Source organism: Microplitis demolitor, chromosome 5 (assembly GCF_026212275.2).
Source record: "Microplitis demolitor isolate Queensland-Clemson2020A chromosome 5, iyMicDemo2.1a, whole genome shotgun sequence".
NCBI classification, from domain to species: Eukaryota; Metazoa; Arthropoda; class Insecta; order Hymenoptera; family Braconidae; genus Microplitis; species Microplitis demolitor.
In genome coordinates this window covers 3,381,362-3,405,106 of record NC_068549.1, presented here as the reverse complement: position 1 = coordinate 3,405,106, position 23,745 = coordinate 3,381,362, and the positions used below count along the sequence as shown (strand labels likewise).

Sequence of the window (23,745 nt, the reverse complement as noted above, 5' to 3'; positions counted from 1 at the left end):
TTCGTATTTTGGAAATTTTTCAAAAACGACTCGATAAATCAATTTCAAAATCTGATTAATTGTAGAACTCAATAAAACGCATCGATTTTCACTTTAAACGTCTCAATCGGTTTATTCGTTCGAGATATCGTTGTAGAAAAAATGGTAAAAAACGTTATTTTTCGAAAACAAAGGCATACAAAAATATTTTCGAGCTCGAAGAGCTTGAAAATGTATTTACAACAAACTTTCGAGCTCAAGGAGCTCGAAATAGGTGGGAAGTTTTGGGGCTAGCCCACAGGGTCAACCTACAGACCGATTATTCTAAATTTCTCTGAGGGTAAATTAATAAATTTAAAGAAAAAAAAAATTTGAGAAAACGCATTTTCTCGGTGGATAAATAGAACCTCAGTTGTACCTCTATACAAAAACGGAAATAAGCATAACATAAATGTTAAAATGAGGTTCTAGAACACGTTTATTTGCAGTCTAAATTTGAAGTTGTAATCGCGGCTCAATTTTTCGACGGTACGAAATTTCGCTTATGAAAATAATTAAATTTTTTTTTAAAAAAATATCTTTCATGAAAACTTGAAAGCCTGATCCCTTAACCATTTTACTATAAAGCCAGGATAAAACCGACTATTGAACTCTGCAAGTGGTTGCTAGGTATAAAACGTCCATATACATTGGTGTACATATCGTTGTCCTTTCTCAATTCTTTCCGCGAACTCTCGTATCCGTTCTGGACTTGTTCCCTCAGGCAGTTTATTAGATCGGGTATCGTGAGAATGTACATGACCGGAAGCTCGTCGTGTGCTTGTATACAGCGGGAATCGAAATAAAGCGCTGGTACTCGGTATTGGTAAAAGTAAAATAAAAGTTAAATAAAAATAATATAAATAAGAGAAAGAAAAATAAATATGTTTCAATGTAAACGTCCAAGTGAGAAAGCCAGCTCGGAGTTATGTGCACGGATTTTAAGATGAGGATAAAAATCAGACTCAACAAAATATACATCTAACTCAATTTCTAACCACATTCGTTATATAAAAAACATGGGAATAATTTATTTTTTCTTATTGCTCTGATAATCGCATGATAACTAAATTCGGAATAAGAGCCCATAAATTATTTTGAAAATTTAGTTTTTTTATTTATCGAACTAAAAATAGCTCATGAAAAAAAAAAAATGTATAAGTACATGTAGTTGCATGTGAATGAAATTGGCTCGGAAGAAAACTTGGAAATGACAAGGAAATACCAAAAGAAAAGGAAATGGGAATGAAGTGGCTGGAAAGTGGACTCATCAGTATGCAAAATGTTAAAGTCAGGGGGTACACGCGTGGGCTCTTGTGTTCTCCATTTGTTCCATCTCTTTTTACTACCACTACCCATTGACTCTTAACATAATTTCTCTCCTTTTCCTTATAAATTTTCTATCCTTCGCTTATAGACCTCTCTCCTTTTCTCTACACCCACATGGACCTACTCCTTTTCTGCAGACTCTTATTCTCTACTCGACGCTTTGTGACTCTTTATTCGCGTACAAGAAGTGCTGCAGATGCGCTGGAATACATGTTTCCTCTTTCTTCTTATTCTTTTTCTTCTTCTTCCTCTTCCTCTTCCTCTTCCTCTTCCTCTACTGTACTAGAGTAATGCAGTATATATAATTATCTCTTCGTCGTATAATATACTATCTTCTTTGCTGCTTAGCATGCTTCAAGTCATCTCTAATTTCACGAGTCTTCCGGTTTTGTTTTAATCTACTCAATCACCGCAACATCTTTGATGTTTTATCTTTCTGTGTACTCTAAATTCTATACAGGGAAGCTAAATTTATTTATACCATTTAAATGCAGATATAATAATATCTTTTGCATTGTATACGAGTTCTGATACAAACCTTTATAAATCTTAATTAATTTTTCTCAAATTCATGAGCTTCTTTATGAGTTTTTTTTTTATTGTATCGAATCGAAAAACAATAATGGAGCGAAAAAAAAAATTGGCTAATTTACGGTTTGAGAATTAACGGATTTTTTAAAATCAATATTTTTTCTAGACTCATGCGCTCATATTTATTATGAAACATAAATATTAATGATCTGAGTAAAACAATTAAATTTAGTCATTAAAATTCTTAGTTAATTATTTTAACTATCGAAAAATTTTTGACGTACTCGTAAGCGACTTTATCGATTCAAATTAATTAATGGTCAAAATTATCCTATTATAGATTATTAATTAAAAGGAAAACTCGTGTAATGAAAATGAATATTTTATTAATAGTACATTAACTTATAGATTTTCTATAATTAACCGCAACCTTTAAATATTTTTAAAAATCTCTCTATATTATTTTAGTTTTCTGGAAAAATACTTTTGAAATTGTTAGATAAATTTTTTAAATAATTATTATTTTAATTGCCGATTAGAAAATATAATTAATATGAATTTTTTAAATTTACGGATGACAAGTTGAGAACAAAGAAATTATAATAAATTTATGAATTAATCAAGAACTATATTTTTTTTAAATTGGGAATCAAACCCGAGTCAGTTCGGTTACGTACTAAGTGCTCTTAGTCATCGTTCGATAGATGATAGAAATAACTTCATATTTATAAAGATCAGTACTTATGCTTCTGTAACTATAATAGACTCAGCGTACTATTGAGGCATCGTAATAAATAACTGTATGGAAAAATACATAAACTTTATGTCTAAGATCGCGGGTCAAAACGTTTGGCCGAAAATGTGCCGATGAAGGCCCAAAAAGGTTAAATTTTGCCAAAACCTTACAATTTCAATCAAAAAGGCCTAAATTTGACCGAAATAATGGCAAAGCTGTAGAACTTTATTGAAAAAAGTTAAAAATTGGCTGATTTAGTTTTTGGCCAACTTTTGGTCTAAGATCCTTTTCGGACTTCACTACATGGGCCTGGAATATTAATTATTGTTTAGAGAATGACGTAAGCAAGACAAAGTGGCCTTGGATGTCATCTGTAAATTTTATAAAAATATTTTTTACTAATTACATTCTATTAAATTGATAGTTTATATATTTGTTTACGGTTCTTGAAAAAAAAATTTAAACCAGTTATTAATTTTTTTGATTGACTATTGATTTCATAATTTTATTTTGCTATGAAAATAAAAATTCTTTCTAAGAGCTATACTGAGAGAACATTTTTTTGGGGGCCAAATACGATTCGCTTTATGCAAATAAAGCCCATATTTGAATGGACCCTATCAATATTATTTTTGACATAAATAAATGCATTTAGTTGAAACAAAGAGATGGTTTATTTGAAGCGTTTTTTTTGAATGAAATAAAAATTTTTTTATCGTTAAAAAATGTTTATTTGGGAGGTGGCGACTGTAGCGCTGCAGGCCGCAGTGTAATTTGGTTCACGCAAGATTTGTTAACTATGAACAAATATATATTTGAATGAAAAGTATGAGTTTGTTCAGTCAAATTGACGAAATGTAAATAGTATTTGATTCAATTAAATATTTATTTCAACCAAATAAAGTTTATTAACATTAAATAAATACTTCTCATTAATTTTAAATAAATTTACTTATTTTAAATAACATAAACTGTTTTCTCAGTGTATAAAATTTTTTTTTTTTTTTATTGGAAAAAAGTTATATTCCTTCGTATTTTATCATAATCAAGAGTAAGAATATTCACAAAAATTAAACAAATGCCAAAAATAAATAAATTATTCAGTTAATTATATTTCCTAGCAAGTTTTTCAAATTAAACATAAAAAAACTCGTTCAACCAAAAAAAGGGTGTGTAAAAAAAGTTTTTTATCCTAAGTAGTAACAGAAGAATCACATGGAATGAATTATCTAATTTAGGCAAAAAAAAAATATTATCATCAACACAGACATTCTTTAAACTCTTTATACAATTTACAATGTTTTCTTTTCCTTTCACCTATACGCCACACCATCAAGTCTTTTTCCATCTGCAGCTTTGGGTTTTTTTAAAAATTCTATTTATTTTTTTTTTTTTCACGACCTCAAAGCTACAGTTCTATTTTGGTGCATTCACTGTACTGGCGTCGGACCAAATACCATAGCGCAATACAACTTTATGCGTATATATTTATACATATATACATATATAAAAATAAATGTTTGTGTATGTGCACCAACTGTATCCCCAGAAGCTCTAAGTAAAGCATAATAAGAGTAGCAAAAAAAAAAAATAAAGAAATAAAGAAAAGGCTGATGTTAGCGTCCTAACGTTTTATACTGTTTGGCAAAACGTCCTTGTATGCCCTTGTACATTGGCTTATGTACCCACAATCTCTGTACAGTGGTATTAGTATAGCAAAAGCAGCTTCACTCTTTTCAACACGACTAGACGCCTTTACTTTTGGTTTCGCGTTATTTTTTTCCATCATCTCTCTCTCTCTCTCTCTCTCTCTTATTCTGCCTTTTTATTATTTTTATTTTTTATGATGAGTATAGAGAGGCCAAAGCAACACATAACACACTGCACATTTTTTCTCTACATCGTCCATAGCACTTGCAGTTGCAGAAGCACCAGCTTTTGCTTCCTACCGTCAAGAGCTTTCATATTATTGTTGTATAAATCATGAACAAACTCGGGACGTATAAAACTCACTCTTTTCCATTCCATGTCCCAACCACCACGTTACATATATATGTAACAGAATTTTAAATTGTGTGTTATATGGTTTATTTTATATTATAGTCTACACAACCTTTGATGTAATGAATAATATACTTTCCCAATTTAATTAATTGTATAAATGATCACATTTTTTTCCACAAATATTTTGTATTCATTTATGAGTATAGTTGTATCGCATATCATAGAATGGATTCCAGTAAAATATTTATCTAAAAAATGAGAAATGCTTCCGTTTAATGTCAACAAAATTTGTTTATATTTAATGAGCGATTTGTTAGGCTTTGTTCAATAACGTCGTTTATTTGTGCAATAAATCAGTATAGTAAAACACAGTCTGAAAATCAAACAAATGGGTTTGTTTGTAGGTTTTTATGCATCGTTCAATATAATGTTCGTCATAAATAAACCCATTGGATAACGACCGACCAATCACGTTATAGGTGTAATAGTATAATATAAATTTTTGGAAAAATAGTTTTTTTGGGTAATGATTAAGTATGGAAACCATTTCTTGGTTTAAAATTGCCACTTTTTTTGCAAAAGCTGTGAAGTAGGAATTCATGAAGAAAAATAATTTTCAGGTGCGCAACAGTGGAATTTTTCGGTCAGTAAAGATTATTTTACCATACGGTAAAAATTACTTTGCGCAACTTGAATTATGTTACAAAATTTGAAAATTTTTGACATCGTACCTTATTATGATGTAAAAAATTTGCAGAGTGAATGCAGATTTTCTGGAGTGAATTTTGCCTGTTCCCCAGCGATTGCTCTTAATTTTAAATACTGGCCTCTTAGTACTTCCGATTATTGCTTTTTTATTAAAATTATTTTATGAATTTTATATACCTGACTTATGGCATTGAGTAAATGTCAGTTGCTTACTTATCGATTATTGAATACTGTTTTTTTGCCAATATAAAAGTAATGAAGTACTTTTAATAAAAAAGAAAAACGTGGTTTAAATGACTGTCTCGTAATAAATATAGGAAATGAGTACTGTGGTCGATAACCGGATATCTAATATCCGAATATCCGAACGTTCGTCTCTACAACAGTAGTCGAATACTGAAAAATACGAGGATCGGATAAGCCGTGGACCAGTTTGCCAGCCACGTTTGTTGCATTTTCCTCTACTTTCATTCTATTTTTTTCCTTTTCCCGTCTCTTTTTTTATTCTTTTACCCCTATGTCTATAGAACTAGTCTATCTTTGTTGTTAAAGTTAAATACAGCTATTGCTATAGATTATAACTAAACTGGCTGTCGAATATTATCTGCCATTACTTTTTCCAACAACGGCCTATATCGTGTACCATTTCCATTTTTTCCAATCTCTAAATTGAATTCGTACGTCTCCTTTTTATTCATCTGTATCATCAGCAAATAAATAAAATATACATACACTCCTTTTTTGTTTTCTTTGAAGGAAAAAATATTCATACGGTTTTTTTATCATTTTTTTTTCAGGTTTCGTGGATACGAAGTAGAGATCTACATATTTTAACATCGAGCGACATAACATTTAGCTCAGATCCAAGATTTAGTCCAGTACATACACCTGGTAGCGATGCTTGGACATTAAAGTTAGAAGATACTAAAAAAACTGACACAGGAAATTATGAATGTCAAGTTAATACGGAGCCTAAAATAATGTACACTATCTTACTTATAGTGCGAGGTAATTTATATTTTTATCAATTTAATTTATTTAATATAGAGTATTTAGTAGTTAATAAATTTGTCTTTATCTCTATTTCATGTTTTTTTTATTAATACGCAAAATATTAATGATTCAAAGTTTGGAGAATTTTTGAAATCGTGAATAATGTCCTAATCATTGTTTTCGGTAAGCATATGTCACTATTCAATTGAAAAAAAAAAAAAAAAAAATAGAAATATTGAATTTTCCTTTTATGAAAAATTATGTTATTGAAAGTTTTCAATCTAATGCATTGTAAATGCAAAAATTTGAAGATTTTAATCAAAATCATTTTCTTCATATATGAAATCAGAGTTTAGCGCGTAATGTGCTGATCTAATTTTTTTTAAAGGGTGTAAATAAATTTAGATTTTTTTCCTGTCAAGAAAATTATTCAACTTCGATATTAAATTTATAATCTAATAATTTTTAAAAATGATTGTTTTTACAAAAGTGTTTTTTTTATGTGTTTTTAAAATAGACGTATTAAATTAAAAATTTTATTTTAAATAAAAGGTTACAAAGTCCCAATAAGCATCAAGTGTCATATAAAATCAAATTTAAATAAATTTATTTTTGAATCAACCGCCAAAACGCCGTGTCGTTACCTTAGTCCTAAAATGGCGTAACCGGCATTCAAAAGTTTTACGAAGTCCGAAAACGAGAAATACAATACCTATAACAGAATAAAAGAGATTTTAATGCTTTACAAAAATATTTACAATTAAATTAATAAAAAATTTATCGTTAAAGTAATTCGACTTATTCTCTATTTATTTGAACAATTTATCCAGCTGGTGCATTTTGTAATCACAATTAAATTAAAATAAATTAACTTATAAAGTTGATATCGAAAGAAAGTAAAGAGATGTGTCTTTAAAAAATAATCTCAATCATATTAGTAATAATAATAATAATTATAATAATAATGCTAATGATCTGCCATACACAATCTTTCTAAACGTTTCTCATGTTAACCCTGTCAATTTAACCGCCCTCAATCCTGACAAAAATGATCGATTGACGTAATTCTTCATCTTCATCCTCACTGAGAAGTCTCTTTACTGGGTTTCAGATTCCGAGCTGTCAGAAGGAAATGATTCCCCGCATTCACAACAGACTCAATCCAGTAAGTTAAAATATATCTATCAAAATGAACTAAAGTAAGACTTGTAATAAGGAAAAACAAAGCGGAAGAAAATTTCTTTACTTTTTTGTAATAAAAATGTGTGCCGAGGACAGAAACTAAAGGAGTAATAAAAAATATGGGGCATATAATCGTTGGAAACAAAGCCGTTTATTTGACCACTTGAATCGCTATACCATCGATCACATTGTGGTGAAAGAGAGACAAAAATAAAAATAGGAAAATAAATAAAAGTGTAGAGGAAGAAAACTACGTTCGTCTGTCCTTGACACGTAGTATACCTCGTTCATTTTCCATAGCCAACACTTTTCTGCCGCTAAACTTATAAAGTTTCGTCTTCTTTAACTTTAACTCTCCCTTGCGTCATCTCCTACATCTTTTTCATCTTCATTTTATACTTGTTTTTTTTTTTTTTACTCTTTTCTCTTTCTTCAATAATTTTCTTTGAATTAAACCCGATGTTTTTATTCCATTCGTACTCTATTTTTCACTGAACTTCGGTATCTTTTTTTTTTTTTTCTGGAGACTAAAGTTATCGTCGACATTTCTCGTTACTGTAGAATTTATTTTTTTATTTATGTCCTTGCTGTACATTTATAGTACATGTATTACTAGATAAATATGTCCAAGTAATTGAACGCGATCCAATGATCAGTAGATGAAATTAAATTAAAAAAAAAAATCGCACAGTATCAATACGATTGCTTTTAGAATTGTCAATAAGTACTCGACAATTTGCAATGCTATGGTGTCATAGTAAAACCGGTCCATGTTGGCCAATTGACGGAAATTTAACACAGAAAAAATTAATATGACCATAGTAAAATTTATAATGGTTACAGTAATTGTTTTTACGTAATCCTTGTTGATTTTACTATGGTCGTATTAATTTTTCTCTGTGTTTATTTCAATTTCCGTCAGATGACAAACGTGGTCCGGCTCTATGACACTATGGCAATAAAATCGAAAAGGATTGAATACTCAAATATTTGCCTGATTACATATGTACCAATACATTGATGATTTTAGACATGGTCATTTTTTGAGCATGTGTTCATAAGAGTAATAAAGCTCTTGCGTAAAAATAAACTTTTTTTTTATTATTTATAAAATATGCAAGTTGAATAAACAATTTATTTTATTTAATGCATCTATTTGAATATAACAAATAAAGATTTTATTTACTGGGACCGATAATTTTCTAGTTGCCATCAGTTATTGAACTCTAATTTATTCAAAATTCCCGCTAGTGTCTTAACGTAATTGCACTTTGTTTAGTGACTTCTTGACCTCTGACCCTCAGTGATTGGTAATTATATAAAATAATAATTTATTCAAATTTGTACGGTAAATAAATCATATTTAACATCTAACTGATATATTGATACAAAAATTTAATTTAAAAATTATAAAATTTTATTGCTATGTACAGAAATATAGTCTGTTTAAGCACTGGGACAGTAGCTTTTAATTACAGGGCAAATGTTAATATCGCTTTATCACTGGGACGTTATTACAATTTGGAATTTAATTAATTTTTGAATAATAATATTTATAAAAGCACTTGCGCTTTAAGAAAAATTAAATTACTAATTGTGAATGTAAAAAAAAAATAAAATATTCGATATTCATATTTTGAAGAATCATTGAAAAAATTTCCAATCCCTATGAAATATGAAATGTTTCAATTTAATATAAATCCGAAATTGTTAATTACTATTATAATACGCGACTGCAATTTAACTATAAAATATTTGCGTTAATGAGCCCTAATAGATTTTTAATAAAATTTCATCGTTTGAACCGCTATATTAAAGAGCGTTTAATCAAAATGCTTTATCATTATTATTTTATTTCAATAAAATTTATTTTCTCGTCTGTATTTTTTCATTGAACAATACATTGCATATTAAATGAAGTGAACAAATTAAGAATGAGACACTGAAATGTTCATTAGAGAGTCACTAATTATCTAGATGAACTTTTATTATCATTTTTTTTACGCTGTCTTTCGGTTTCCCTCAGCGGTCGAACGAATTCCATTAAATCGTAATTATGGTCGGGTGGATTGCGGTTAATTATTGCCGGCAAATCCGGTATAATTTAAACCGAGAATGTAATACCATTGCGATCGATATCGCCTAATATTTATTTAGTGTAAAATAATAATAATAACTATTATATTAATTGTAATAACGATAATTATATTGAAAAAATGTACGCAAATAATGAAATTTAATATTTGAATTTTTTTATTTAATTCAACATGAAAAATAAATTTACTTTATTAATTACTATGCATGGAGGAGTGAAATAAATAAAATAAAATATAATTCTAATGTACGTCGCGTATTCTTTTAAAAATAGTAAAAGACTACGCGTATTAAAGATAATCCTATTGGAGTTAAATTAATCCAACGGGACAGTATATTTGCCGCGGCCCAAAGAGAATATTATTACGTTTTTCAGTTGTCTTTATCACTATGCATTATTACTTACATCTTTCGTTTTTACTACAATGTACTATACTAGTACCACTATTCCTCTGAACTTTTGTTTTTGTTTCATTTTTTTCCTACTCATTCTTTCATTATCTATGTCTCCTAGTTCACCACGAGTTATCGTACTTTATATCGTCGTCTGGACTTAAGTTCTTGACATTTGTTTTACAATGAAATAAACTTTAAAAATAAAATAAAAAAGAGAACATTTATAAATTTTATATGGAACTGATTATGAATATTCTATTGAGAAAAAAAGTAGTTGGAATAGTTTTTATAATGCATAGGATTCACTTTCATGTTTGCCAATAAACTATACATGTGAAATTTTTGACTGAAAATCAGAAAAATCTTTTTTTTTTGGTTTAATAATTTTATGTACGAATAATAATACGTTTGTGAAATTGAATTATTTTTGAATCAGCAAACAGTAGGAAATTAACTTTTTTCTTGTTTCAAATTTTCATATAAAAAAAAAATTATTCCTGAGCAATTTATTATGCATTTAATAATTTTCAGCAAAAAATACATTAGAAAAAGCAAAATAAAAGAATATTTATGAAAGATCTAATGAAAAAAAATTTTTATAAAAATGGCAAAAATGGACCCCCCTCAGAATTCAAAATAATCTAAAAAAGCAAAATTTCGTTGGTTGCAAATAAATAACTACAGTTTTATGTAAGGAATAACGATCGAGTACTGTGTAGATAGAGAGAGTAAGTGGGGGTAGCTAGACGAAGACAGTTAGAATAAGAGAGGTGCGCTTGCCAAGTGTCCGTAAGGTGTCGCCGTGCCAAATATTTTGTCCCTTTTAAGTCACTTATGTTAAAATTGTTAAATACGATTCTAAAACATCCATAGGTATCGCTTCTCGGCCTTTTGGCTAAGATCAAATGTGTAGTATCTGTTCTTATCAGCTTAATATCTGATAGATTCTCATCGAGAATCCAGAATATTAATCTGATTTTTGAAACTTGGCGAAAACCTGGAGCTTGCTCTAGTTTTGCCGCAAGTTGCCCTGACATTGCAGAACAGTCAGGTGCAGCTGAACAATTATATTCAAACCTAATTTATACTCTAGATACATAGAAACTAAAGTGTTCATAGAAACTAAGTATATTATGATTTTTCTCATCATCATCAGGTACATTCTATGCTAAAATGTGGTATCAAAATTTGAACTTACACGTAAATTTATTTAGTTTTCGGATTCATTAGTACTTTTATACAATGAGTTTACAAAAATTTACTTTAGTGTTTATTTTTTTTAGTTTCTCAAAATCTCATGTTGCGATCTTTTTGTCGGTGAATTTGTCCACAATGTTAAGAAATTGGAAATTTTAATGATGCAAAACCGTAAATTTTGTAGGAACTAACGCAAACGCATGTATTCGTCCTAAAGAAAACGAATAAGTTGGGTAGCTGTATTTTATTTCTAATTTTTAATTGCATCTGACAACTTCTAGTGGTAACAAACAGACGCACAGATCAACGGACGCGACTGTAAACAAACTTTTCAGCACATTTTTCTTCATATATATGAAAGTGAATCAATTTAAAAATATATTTATCATTCATTAGAATTTCTAGTTGTTAAAATGCCCAATTTTAATGCATTCATTAGACTACTTCGGATTTTTTAACAGTAGAGCAATCTCCTCTTTCGCGCTTGAGGCCTGCAAAAAAAGGCAGGAACATTGTCCCCGGCAACACTTATTTTTATTGACAACTTACTTAAAAAAAAGAAATCCGTATATTTCTCAGATGTTTTAAAATGCAATAATCTGTTTATTTAAATATTTACCATTTAGGCTACGAGAGTACAGCTCCAGTTGCAACAATAATGGGCCCGAGAGAACAACGGGTGCCATCAGGTTCGACGATCACCCTGCGGTGTATAATAACGTCTCCATATCAGCCACGGCCCATCAGAGGCGCACAATGGCTGCGAGACAACAAACTCCTGACATTCCAGGTAATCCAACTCTCCGATGATAAACAATCTTGTATATATACACGCTGATATATACGATGGGAGTCAGCGTTGACGTAGCGTACACAGCTTCGCAGACAACCTCTTTTTATATTTTATACTCTATTTTTTCATTTTTTTACTCCAGTCTCATCATCCTCTACTTTACTTTAATCTATCTCTTGTTTTTTGTTTTATTTTTTTTCTGCTCAATAAATCAAGACGCCAACGATATTACTTTTTTTTCATATTTTCAAACTCTCCCTTTATTTTTATCAACGTCTTTTTTATTTCACAGCCGGGAAGAGGTGGTTTAGTCATTGAAACAGAGAGAGTTGCTGGTCGAACAAGCTCCGAAGTTACTCTTGCGTCAGTAACGATGGAAGACATGGGTAAATACACTTGTCGACCGACTGAGGGTAGAGCCGATACCATATTGTTAATTGTTGAACAGGGTAAATTTATTTTATTAATTTTATTTTATTTTTTCTGTCTTTTTCTACTCTGATTAAACTCGATTCCTTTTCTTCAATAATTAAATCAATCATTTACTATTATTATTTTTTTTTTTTTATGAAACTGATTACTTTCAAACAAATAAATAAACCGCAAAATTTTATTTGATCTTAAAAGTAAATTTTTCATATGTCCAAAATAAAAAAAAAAAAAATGAAGGTATTAAGAAGAATGATCGTAGATCACGTTCTAGCTATTTGTCTAGCTGATCTTCTCGAGTGGGATCGTCGGGTTACGTATATGTATGTATAAAGGGTTTAGAAGTGAAAGACCGAAGCTCAGAAATCGTCGGGGTATAGGCAGGGAGCCATAAAAAAAAAAAAAAAAATAGATAATATTATTGAAGTTACAAAAAAATATATGTATGCATTTAGGAAAGGGAAGGGGAGGGGGGTACTTAAAAATATCAAGTTATCGAGGACTCAAATACGCTAAATCTTTTTTTCTAATGACATTCAAAGTAAATAAAAAAAAATTTCAGTTGTCGTTAAAAAAAAAAAATTATAGTTTTACAGGCAAAATGGGGTACCTCCTAAAAAAGTTGAAAAAAATAATTTCTAAATGTTACATAAATTTGATTAAATTAATTTTTTTTGTAAGTAATGTACGTAAAGAAAAAAAAATTTTGTAATAGTTTTCATCATAAAACAAAAATCAATAAAATTTTTCGACTGACACTCGGTTTTTGAAAAAGTTTAACAAAAAAGTTCAAAATAATGCTCAATTATGGTAAAAGTAGCATTTGTGGCAACTGCTCCATTTTTCGACATTCAATACTTTATTTCAATTAATGAAAAAGTGTAAAATAAAATTTTTATTTTAATAGTAGGGTAAAAGTATCTTTGATAAAATTTTGAAATTTAATTGCGGCTTTTACAAATTATTATATTTAAATTTTTCAAATGTTCAAAATTTGCCCTAAGACGGCCAAAAACGATACCACTACTCTATGTTCACAAAAGTTATTTTGGAAAAATATTTTTTTTTTATTTTGGGGCCGCCCCGTTTTGCCTTCCGTCTTCTATAGATAGAAAAATTTAAAGAAGGATATGAAGTGTATAACTACGAAAGCATACTTGTACGCTACATTCAGGATGGTCTCTGTTATCATGAATTTTTCTTCGAAAGTTATTGCGCAGTTGCTCTGTGAAGCGACGTTCCATTTTTACATAATTCAACTCCCATCTACTCCTTATATATATTTATATATGTACAAAACCATCTCTGTTTATACCGCCATCGCTATCTCTGTCTCAGTATCTATCTGTCTTATGGAATCCGTATAAAATTTTTTCCACCACTAACACATACGCAGTACACGTAAATACGAGTACTCACTTTAGTAACAATAAATCAAAACTTTTGGTGACTATGCTCGTTTCACAGTTTCGCAGATTACAAATTTACGTTTGTTTTACAAATATATTACACTATTTTAATCTGCTTTTCAAATACTAAACTATAATAAATAAATAAGATTTATTTATAGAGGAGGTCCCGACAAAATGAGTACGCAAAATAAAAAAGTACTTTTTATCCTGAGTATACTAAATTGTTTAGTTTTCACTTAAAATTTTTACTTTTAGTTGTCATTCGAAAAACATTTGTAACTAAAAAAATATATTAAAGTGTTTTTATATTTGAACGTCAGTATATTTATTCCTTTTATTTTGACATGTTCCACATCCCTCAGTAAATTAAAATCCGATAGATTATAAATCTTAGAAGATTCATTTCAAACTTTCAGAGTTATCTGTTCTTACAGTTTGAAGAAAAAGTTTACAAAATTAACTGTTTTCGAAAAATGATAAAATAAAAAATAATTATTTTTGAAACTATGGGCAATAAATCCTGACCAATATCATGAAATGATCCTTAGCTTCCTTGGTAACATAACAAATCAACTCTTCATTGCTAGATTTAAACTAAAACCTTTCCTTCAAAATAAAATTTATAGTAATCCAGGCATGGGTTTTAAAAGCATTAATGTATATTGCAAACAAAAATTTACTGTCCCCGTTAAAATGCCGTACAATAAAAGTTTTTTAATACTTTTTACTATTGTCTGAACTTTTTTCAAAAAATAATTTGATTTTGCAGAGATATAAAATTCACATTCTAAGACTCCCGTAAAATTAATTTTCCAATCACTTCGATCTATGCAAGCTTACTTCGAACAACACAAAAAAAAAACTGTAAAACAGATGACCTTGTAGACCAACCCCAAAACCTCCCACTGTTCGAAAACGATATTATTTTAAAATCTTTGAGCTCTTTGAGGTCAAAAATGGTTATTTTGTTGTTAAATCAAAAAATCATGCATTTAGCCAAAAAAAAATTGTTTTTGGTCGTAAGATTTTTTTGAAACAAATTAACCGATTTGAACGCGGTTGGCGGGAATCAAAAGAGCTCATCAAGACTTAAAACTGCATATATTTTGAGGCAAATTGGTCAAGTAGTTTACAAGTTATTCGCAAAATCAAAATAAGATTTTTTTTTTTAGGTTTATCAGCTTTAAGTCTTGATGATCCCTTTCAATTGCCATCAAGCGTGTTTACCCTAAAATGCTCAGAATAGATTTCTAAGACTTCAAAACGTTGCTCTCTACTCTCTAAACATGAATAAGTGAATATTCACTAATTTCGAGTACCAGTCGAACCACTTTTTGGAATTAGTGGTTCGAATTGCACTTTGAACTTGTGAATATTCATTTATTTTCACTACTTCATGTGTAGAGAGTGAGATCTGATGAAAATTCAATTTTTGAAAATCGAATCCAAATTAATAACTTCCTTTTTTTTTGAAAATTTTCAATTTTTATAGCGGGAAGTAAAAAAAAAGTTATTAAACTGTCAAAATCAAAATTTAGACTCCGAAATAATTTTCAAAATTTAATAAAAAAAAAAAACGATAAATAAAAATCTACATGAGCTTAAGTAGATTCAAGCTCTACATTCCCAAAGGAAAAAAAAATTTTGTCTTGACTGCGAAATTAAAAAAAAAAAAAAAATTACAAAAATATAAATGTAATAAAAATACTTTATGGTCACACTGCAAGCTCTAAAAGTTTTTATTTTATTTTTACCCAAAACTTTTTTATAAATTGAATAAAAACTCTTATCCCATCGAACTCGACATTATTCCAATTTGAATAATCGAATAAAAAACAAAATTTAACAATTTTATGAAAAAAATTTTGGCTTCACCCATCTCACTCCTACACATCTATCTTTTTATTTATTTTTTTTTATTTACCTCCGGATTTGCTCTGCCGCTGAAGCTAATTCTTATGCAATCGTAAATAACGTCATGCATATATCACAAGTTATACAGCGTACATATCTACTTTCTCTCATTTTTTTATTTTTACCTCCCTGTCTTCTTATATCTCCAGACATTATTTTATATTTAAGTCCTCAGCTTCTCTCCTGTCATCTTAACATTATTTTTTATAGATCCCTTTTCTTAATGTAAGATCTAAAGATAATTCGATAATTAAATTTAATTAATGTACCTCATGATAATAAAAAAAACAACAAAAGTTTATTCGGCTTTTTTGAATATCATTTTTTAAAAAATTAATTTTCGAGATAACAAGTTAACAATAATTACAAAGATAAAATTTATTGTTAAATAAAATATCAAAATATTATTTAAAAGACTTTTATCGGTGTTATCTCCATTATATAATATAATTTCACGGGCATACTTAAAAGCCCACTTTCATCCTCCATATATTCTTTACCCCAATTTTTTCATTCCCTTTAACCTTTAGCCTAAATTCCATTCTCTCTTATACTCCTCCATCTATTATGTTATGCCTTTCTCACTTTACAACATATCCTTTCTTACTCTACCAATTTGTTTTGGGCATCAGGCCATTATATACTAGAGGAGTATAGTAGTCTACAGTAGTACCGAGTGGCGAAAACGCGTTGGCAACAACGACCGAAAAGTTTTCTTCACTGCAGAGACACGATATTTATTCCACAGACTAGACACATTCTTGATTGTCGCATATATATTCCAGTTAAAAGAGTTTTAAATTGTTGATAATAAAATGATCTTGCATGCAATAAATATTAAATAATAACAACAATTGACAAAATAAATGTTATTGTACAATTGAGTCTTGAAACTACTTTTTTTATTGCAACTGGAGTACGAATAAATTAGAATTTTATTTAATAATAATAACAATCATTATTATTATCAGTATTAAGACTTTTTTTTCTGAATTCAGCAATCGATATACTGTAGTAAAATTTACTACGAAGGGGAGTTGATTTTTTACATTAAAACTCAGAATCGATGGAAATTCGGATTTATTTAAAAAAAAACGGGGTAATTCCAGACGATGTAGATATTTTAATTTTCGGTTTTAAATTTAAACACCGAAAGAGGTGTTAAATTAATAATAATAATAAGGTGTAAATTTTCTTTAATGGTGTTAAAAAAATTTAACGGTGTTATAATTTTTTTTTTGGTGTTGAAAATATTTTACTTTGTCACTATTTTAACTTATTCGATCACTATAATTAACACAGTATTTTTATTAATTAATTACATTATTGGTGATTAAATTGGCGGTCGTAATATTGTGTAATTTTTAAATAAATTACGTATAACATAATAAACTATTTAAATACGTACATAGTAAAATTTTAATTTCCTCCAGATAATATTTATTAAATTTTTATATATTTTTATATGTAATACATTTTTTTTTTAAATTTCTGTACGTGGAACTTTGTTTTACACTGATTTAACACCGGCGAATCACACCTTCTACACCACGTGGTGTTAAATGGAGTCTATTTTTAACACTGCCATTATTACAGTGTATGCCAAGATATTTTTTCTAAGAACTCCGAAACTCCGAGTGACAGAGCGAATTCGAATTTAAATAAAATTCGTAATCACTCTGAATTTACTCCTGATTTTTTACTCTAGACAAAAAAATATTTTTTTGAGGCAACAATAAAAATGAAAAGTTGATTTAATAACATTTTTTTTATTTTTTATTGAAATAAATATATATAAAGAGATGTATGTGTATTTATAAAAGTAAAAAGGTTTGCAATTCTTCGTTTCCACTACCTATTTATTTTCCTCAATTTCGCCCATTGTCCCGCAGGGCTTGCAGATACTTTCGATCAGCAACCAACAAATTCTATCGTACCTAGCACATACAATTGTAAGGTATACACAATGCTCAACTGAGCAACTTTAACCTCCTTTCAAACTATACTTATTCTTATCCTTATTCTTATATATATGAATATATATATATATATATATATATATATATATATATATATATATATATCTATATCTATACAATATACAAACACACCATCAACCTTTTTAACTTTATCTTCAGCAGTTTAGTTGTACGTCTATCCCACTTGACTCCTTTTTTTCCTTATTATTATTATTTTTTTTGTTCCTTCGTTAGCCGTTTCTTTTATCATTTTATTGGGTTAAGTAAATATATACATATATAGTAGCTTCTTTAAAATTTTGAATTACGGGTGTACAAGTAGGTCAGATCTATGAATAATTTTATCGTTGGAACATTAAGACCATAGTAAATACCAAACGTGAAATCAGATAAAAATATATAGTATATATAGTAAAATCTTATTGAAAGAAAAATTACTCAACATATTTATTTCATATATATAATGATAATTTTTTTATTGAAAAGAAGTTGAAATTATTTTAAAATTGTATTTGTAGCAAACCTGTTGGTTTTAGAAAGAAATTTTTCGAACAAAATTTGTCGAAAATTTTATTTCCTACAAAAAGTATCTCTATACTTATTGACGTATCTCTGATATTTTTAAAATTATAGGGAAAATAAATGATTAATATCTTTAAGAATAATACGCGAAAATTTATTTTCTTACTTTTTGTTTCAATTACGTCAAAATAATTAGAAGTACAAAAAAATGTTCAAGATCTTTTTTGTAGAGAATTTAATTGGCTACCAAATTGTATATATACATTTTTGTCATATCTGTGATATTTTAGTTGCAATTTAAATTTTTTTACAATAAACTGAGATTTCGTAATAAAAAAAAAAATCTATTTTTAAAAAAAATTAAATTGACGTCAGTGAAACAGGTGAGGGTCTGCCAGTTACTTATAAAATAACAATTTTTTTTTTTTTTAAATTAAAACAGCTACAGCTCATATTTTTCATAAATTAATAATGCCATTTTTTTCTGTTCCAGGTGAACGTACTGAAGCAATGCAACGCGATGCAAGCTATATACCAACATCATCATCATCATCACTGTCATTATTCATGAGTAAAATTAGTTGTCACATAGTTTTATCAATAATCATCTCTACTCTCAGATGATTTATTCTTACGACAATAAATCACCCTGACAAAAAATAGACAAAAATTTTTTTTTAAGTATTATACAGTATTTATTTACATAGCGATAATTATATGTATTTTTTTATATTATTAAATAATAATAATTACCTCAAGACAGTAGTCTCTAGTTTATTTGTATATGTGTTGTAATTTAAAAAATAATAAACGAGGACTTGAAAAAAAAAAAAAAAAATAAATAAAAATAATGTTGTGACGTTAATTTTTTTTTACTACCTTTTATTAAGTCATTTATGCAGTGAATAATTGTGATTTAGAGAAAAAAAAAATAATAAAAATAAATTATGATTTTAGTTGAGGGATTTATTTAACAAACTGAAGTGGGTTATTAATCATGAGTCATGACTATGAGAGTGAAGGTGATGAAGAACTGGAATGGTGAATAAGGAAACTGAAGTAAAAAATAAAAAGTTTTAATTTAATGTAACTTTTATCTCAATTTAAAATTACTTAAATATTTTTCATTATTTTACATTTAACTTTTACTCATCAAAGAAAATTTTATGGGTTTATAGTAATGCTAATTACGCAGGAGTACTTAAAACCATCAAAGAATTAAATTACTATTTACTCATAAAATATTACTTATAGAGGGAAAGTAGCAAATATTTTTTTATAATTTAAAATGTTATCACATTTTTAATTTCCACTTGTTACGGAAAAAATAAATTATTTAATTATAAAACTTGTTGATTAATATTTTCACTGGGATCAATAATAATCTTATTGAATTATAAAGCGAAAAGATTTTTGATTGATTGGGTAAAAAATTAACTCAACGTTTTAACTGCATATGAAAATAATTGGAGAGAAAATTGATTAAAAATATAATTCGATAACTCCCAGCTTGATAGATTGTGTATTCTTTCACCTTGTATTTAATTTTAAAAATTAGATTTGAATTGTTGTAAGTCGTGTTAGTGGCTTACACATATTGCGTTTTATATGTATTTGTTCTACGAAATTTTTTTATCAATTTAGATGCTTAAATTATATTCATTACTCTAACGCATCTTTACCGATATATATCGAAAAAATAAAAAAATTAGAGCGATCATAAAGCACCCTCAGCGCTTTCGCGCTTGAGGTGTGCAATACTTGAAATATGACTTCTAATATTTTAACCCCGCTGAAATTTTCACTAAATCTTAGAATCTATATAAAAAGACTAGGAAAACATCACTATCCACAATTATTTGCCGGATCATCCCCATAACAACCCTTAACTCATCCTTAACTATGTATCTCGTCAAAAAAACACTTGAAATATGACTTCTAAAGCTTTAACCTCGCTGAAATTTTCACAAAATCTTTGAATCTATATAAAAAGACTAGGAAAACTTCACTAAGCATAATTATTTGCCGGATCACCCTCATAACAACCCTTAGCTCATCCTTAACTATGTATGTTTTCAAAATAATACTTGAAATAGGACTTTTAATGCTTTGACACCGCTGAAATTTTCAGAAAATCTTTGAATCTATATAAAAAGACTAGGAAAACTTCACTAAGCATAATTATTTGCCGGATCACCCTCATAACAACCCTTAGCTCATCCTTAACTATGTATGTTTTCAAAATAATACTTGAAATAGGACTTCTAATTCTTTAACCTCGCTGAAATTTTCAGAAAATCTTTGAATCTGTATAAAAAAGGTAGTGAAAAATCATCATCAAATTCCATTCACTGAATCACCCCCATAACAACCCTTAACTCATCATTTCCTATGCATGACGTCAAAAAAAGCACTTGAAATATGACTTCTAATGCTTTGACCGCTAAAATTTTCAGAAAATCTTTGGATCTGTTTAATGGGTAGTAAAAAATCATCATTGAAACTCATTTGCCGAATCACCCCCGTTAAAGTTTTACACTTTTACCTTGACACTTTTCGACTTATAAATATTATTGTTATTATTATTTATGATAAATTTTTAATAATAGCAACTGACATCGGAAGAATTTAAGTGACAGTCAATATACGGAATAAACGTCACAAATAGTATAAAAAATTTTTTATTCATCAGTGAATGACAGAAGTGAAAAGTGAGTTGTGAAGTTGTCAATGTGTCATGTAGAATATTTTTTCATTGTCATATATCAATTTATAATAAAAATTGCAACTACAAATTTCTAGTCATTTTAACATCTAAATTTTTTTTTTTATATAAAAAAATATGTTAGCTCACTATTTTATATTGGTTGTTATATGAATCATTTATTTGTTAGAAATAAAAATAGTTACTCACAATAATTAAATAGAGTAAAGAGCGTGGGGTCACAGATTACATTGCATCGAGCAAAAACAAATGGAAACTTTTCGACAATAACTTTGAATAAAAACAAGTTTCTTTGGTTTATGCAGTAAAAAGGTCGAGTAAAATGTTACTTTATGCAAAAAGTTAATTTAAATGACGTTTTCTCGGTAATTCAACTTTTGAATGCGATCTTAGGAGTACAATATAAATTAATACAGCAAAATTAAATAACTGCGACTTTTTAGGATAAAATTATTCACTTAAAAAAATAATATTTTAACAAAATTTAAACAATTTTTTTTTATACATGATAGAAAAAAAATACGTAACAAGAATAACAATAAGTGTCAAGGCAATAATTCAAATAACATCATTATAAATTAATTCTAAAAAGTATTCTCAGTAATCTATCAAACGAAATGTACATCCCCAATTTTTCTTATCAATTTTCAAACCATTAGTCATTTTAAAAATTCCATAACATCGGGAAACTCAGAAATAAAATGGTTAGCGTAAATGTTAATGGATGCATTTCACGCGCAGTCTCACAACCACCGCACAGACCAATGGCTCACGGCCCTGTACTTCTGCAAGAGACATTGGAATATACATATAATATTATTCATAAGACGTAGAGAAGGTATAATAGTGTGGTCTAGGTTTACTCTGCAAGGTACTACCTAGTTTTGCATGTGTCCAGGTACACTTATAGTTTTTTGTGGTATTCTTATATTATATCTGCTTATATTTTTCTAGAAAAATCTTTCGAGATGTTATAAATCTCAGTATATATATATATATATATATATATATATATATATATATATATATATGCATGTATTTTTTTTTTATACTCACCCTACTCCATTTAATATGGATCTTGTGAAATATTCATAGCTTACGTCCACGCATGCACATGTAAAAGCTTCATGAGGGATGAAACGATAAAATAATAAATAAAAAATCTATAAATAAATAAAAGATTAACCGTATATATATATATATATATATATTTTTTTTCTTTTTTCACTTAAGTGCACTTACACTGTAAAAAATCGGGAGTGAATACGGATTTTTTTAAAATCCGCATTCACTCCGGTCTGGAGTTTTAACACTTAAATAAATTAATATTTAATAGAAACATCTGTTAATTATAAACATAATTATTTAAATAAATAATTCATTCAGATATTAATAATTAAACTTAAAATATTATGTTTTTAATTTATAAAAAGTTTTAGTAACTCATTAAATTAAAATCTCATATATATAATACACAGTGAAAAATTAAATTATTGAATAGCTATATGACATAGTTTTTATGGGAATATTTTATATTTCGGTACAATATGAAATGTTATCTCGTGGTATGGTTGATGTAAATCACATGAAAATTTGTGATTCAGTAGAATTATATTTGTTCAAGTTTTATTATCAGCTGCTTATAATTTTTAAAAATAAATTCGCGTGAATGTATGAAAAGGGAGCTTGTAATTATTTCCGTACTCAATATAAATTTCGAAATATCATAGACCTAAGCTCACTAAGTATCAGTAATTTTTTTTATAATTAATATTTTCCGAACCTCCCTTTCGGAGTAAAATTCACTCCAAGGGAATTAAATAAATAAAAAATCCATTCCGCGTTCACTATAAATAATAATAATAATAATAAATAATGATTATGGAAAGTGATTAACAATACGGTTGTAAATGATCTATTGACTGTAAAAACAATATTATAATAATAAAGCTAAACGTACAATAGCAAAAACATTAATGACGACAAGTTGAAGTAACTAAAATTAATATTAAATATCGGTAAATTAAAGGCAAAATTGTGGCTCATTAATCAACAAGGATCGCAATTTGTATAACAGTGAACAGTGAAATTATGCCCATACTTGAACCTACATGCTGTAAAAGTACTTCAGAGTACGGGATGGAGTTTATTGTGATATGAAGGGAGGGTTGAAAAGGGAATGAAAATGAGGGTTGGCATGTCACTGTGCCAGAGAATAGGTACTATGAAATAGCAAAACTGTATCAGAACACCACCGAAACTCCCTTGTGGCACATATTTGTCGTTATACCGGACAATAAATTTATTAACCAGCCCACCGAATCGAAGGTTACGCTATCCGCATTTTGGTACATATCAGTTGGTTATAAATGACAGAAAATGTCAAGTTTGCTTAAATTTATTAAAACATTATATACATTGTATATATTAATAATTATTCAACACACATTTTTAATGAATAATTATCATTAGTATATTTTATAATTTTAAGCAAACTAAAAAAATTTTTGCCTACAAAATTTTACTTAAAATTTTTTTATAAAAAATTATGTCAGTTGTTAATTATTTCAAATTAATTAATAACTTTTAATTACTAGTATAGTTCGAAACTCACGTAATATTGTCACTTGAGTTAATGGACCAATTTATTACATTCCTTCTATAATTAACCCTTAAGTGACACACGTTTGTGAAATAATCAATCTGTCATAGTCTGACATTTTGATCCCAGTGTATAAAATTACCAATACAAGAGTTTTCGAAATTTTTCTTTGAATAAATTC

At 28.1% G+C, this 23,745-nt stretch overlaps 1 protein-coding gene and 1 non-coding gene across 3 annotated transcripts in view; both read left to right on the top strand.

Moving 5' to 3' along the window:
- The window catches only part of LOC103578230 (zwei Ig domain protein zig-8), a 59,463-nt gene extending 40,532 nt beyond the window's left edge, over positions 1-18,931 (top strand). For both annotated transcript variants that reach the window (XM_008559234.2, XM_008559233.2), the window contains 5 exons: positions 6,124-6,334; positions 7,431-7,484; positions 11,815-11,978; positions 12,274-12,430; positions 18,731-18,931. In XM_008559234.2, the coding sequence (XP_008557456.1) occupies positions 6,124-6,334; positions 7,431-7,484; positions 11,815-11,978; positions 12,274-12,430; positions 18,731-18,861 (717 nt within the window). In that variant the 3' untranslated portion in view covers positions 18,862-18,931. The remainder of the gene's footprint in view (positions 1-6,123; positions 6,335-7,430; positions 7,485-11,814; positions 11,979-12,273; positions 12,431-18,730) is intronic.
- On the top strand, positions 10,867-11,058 carry LOC128667898 (U2 spliceosomal RNA). The gene has a single exon (XR_008403812.1). It is a non-coding gene; the product is annotated as a U2 spliceosomal RNA (small nuclear RNA).
- Positions 18,932-23,745: the final 4,814 nt, after the last annotated feature.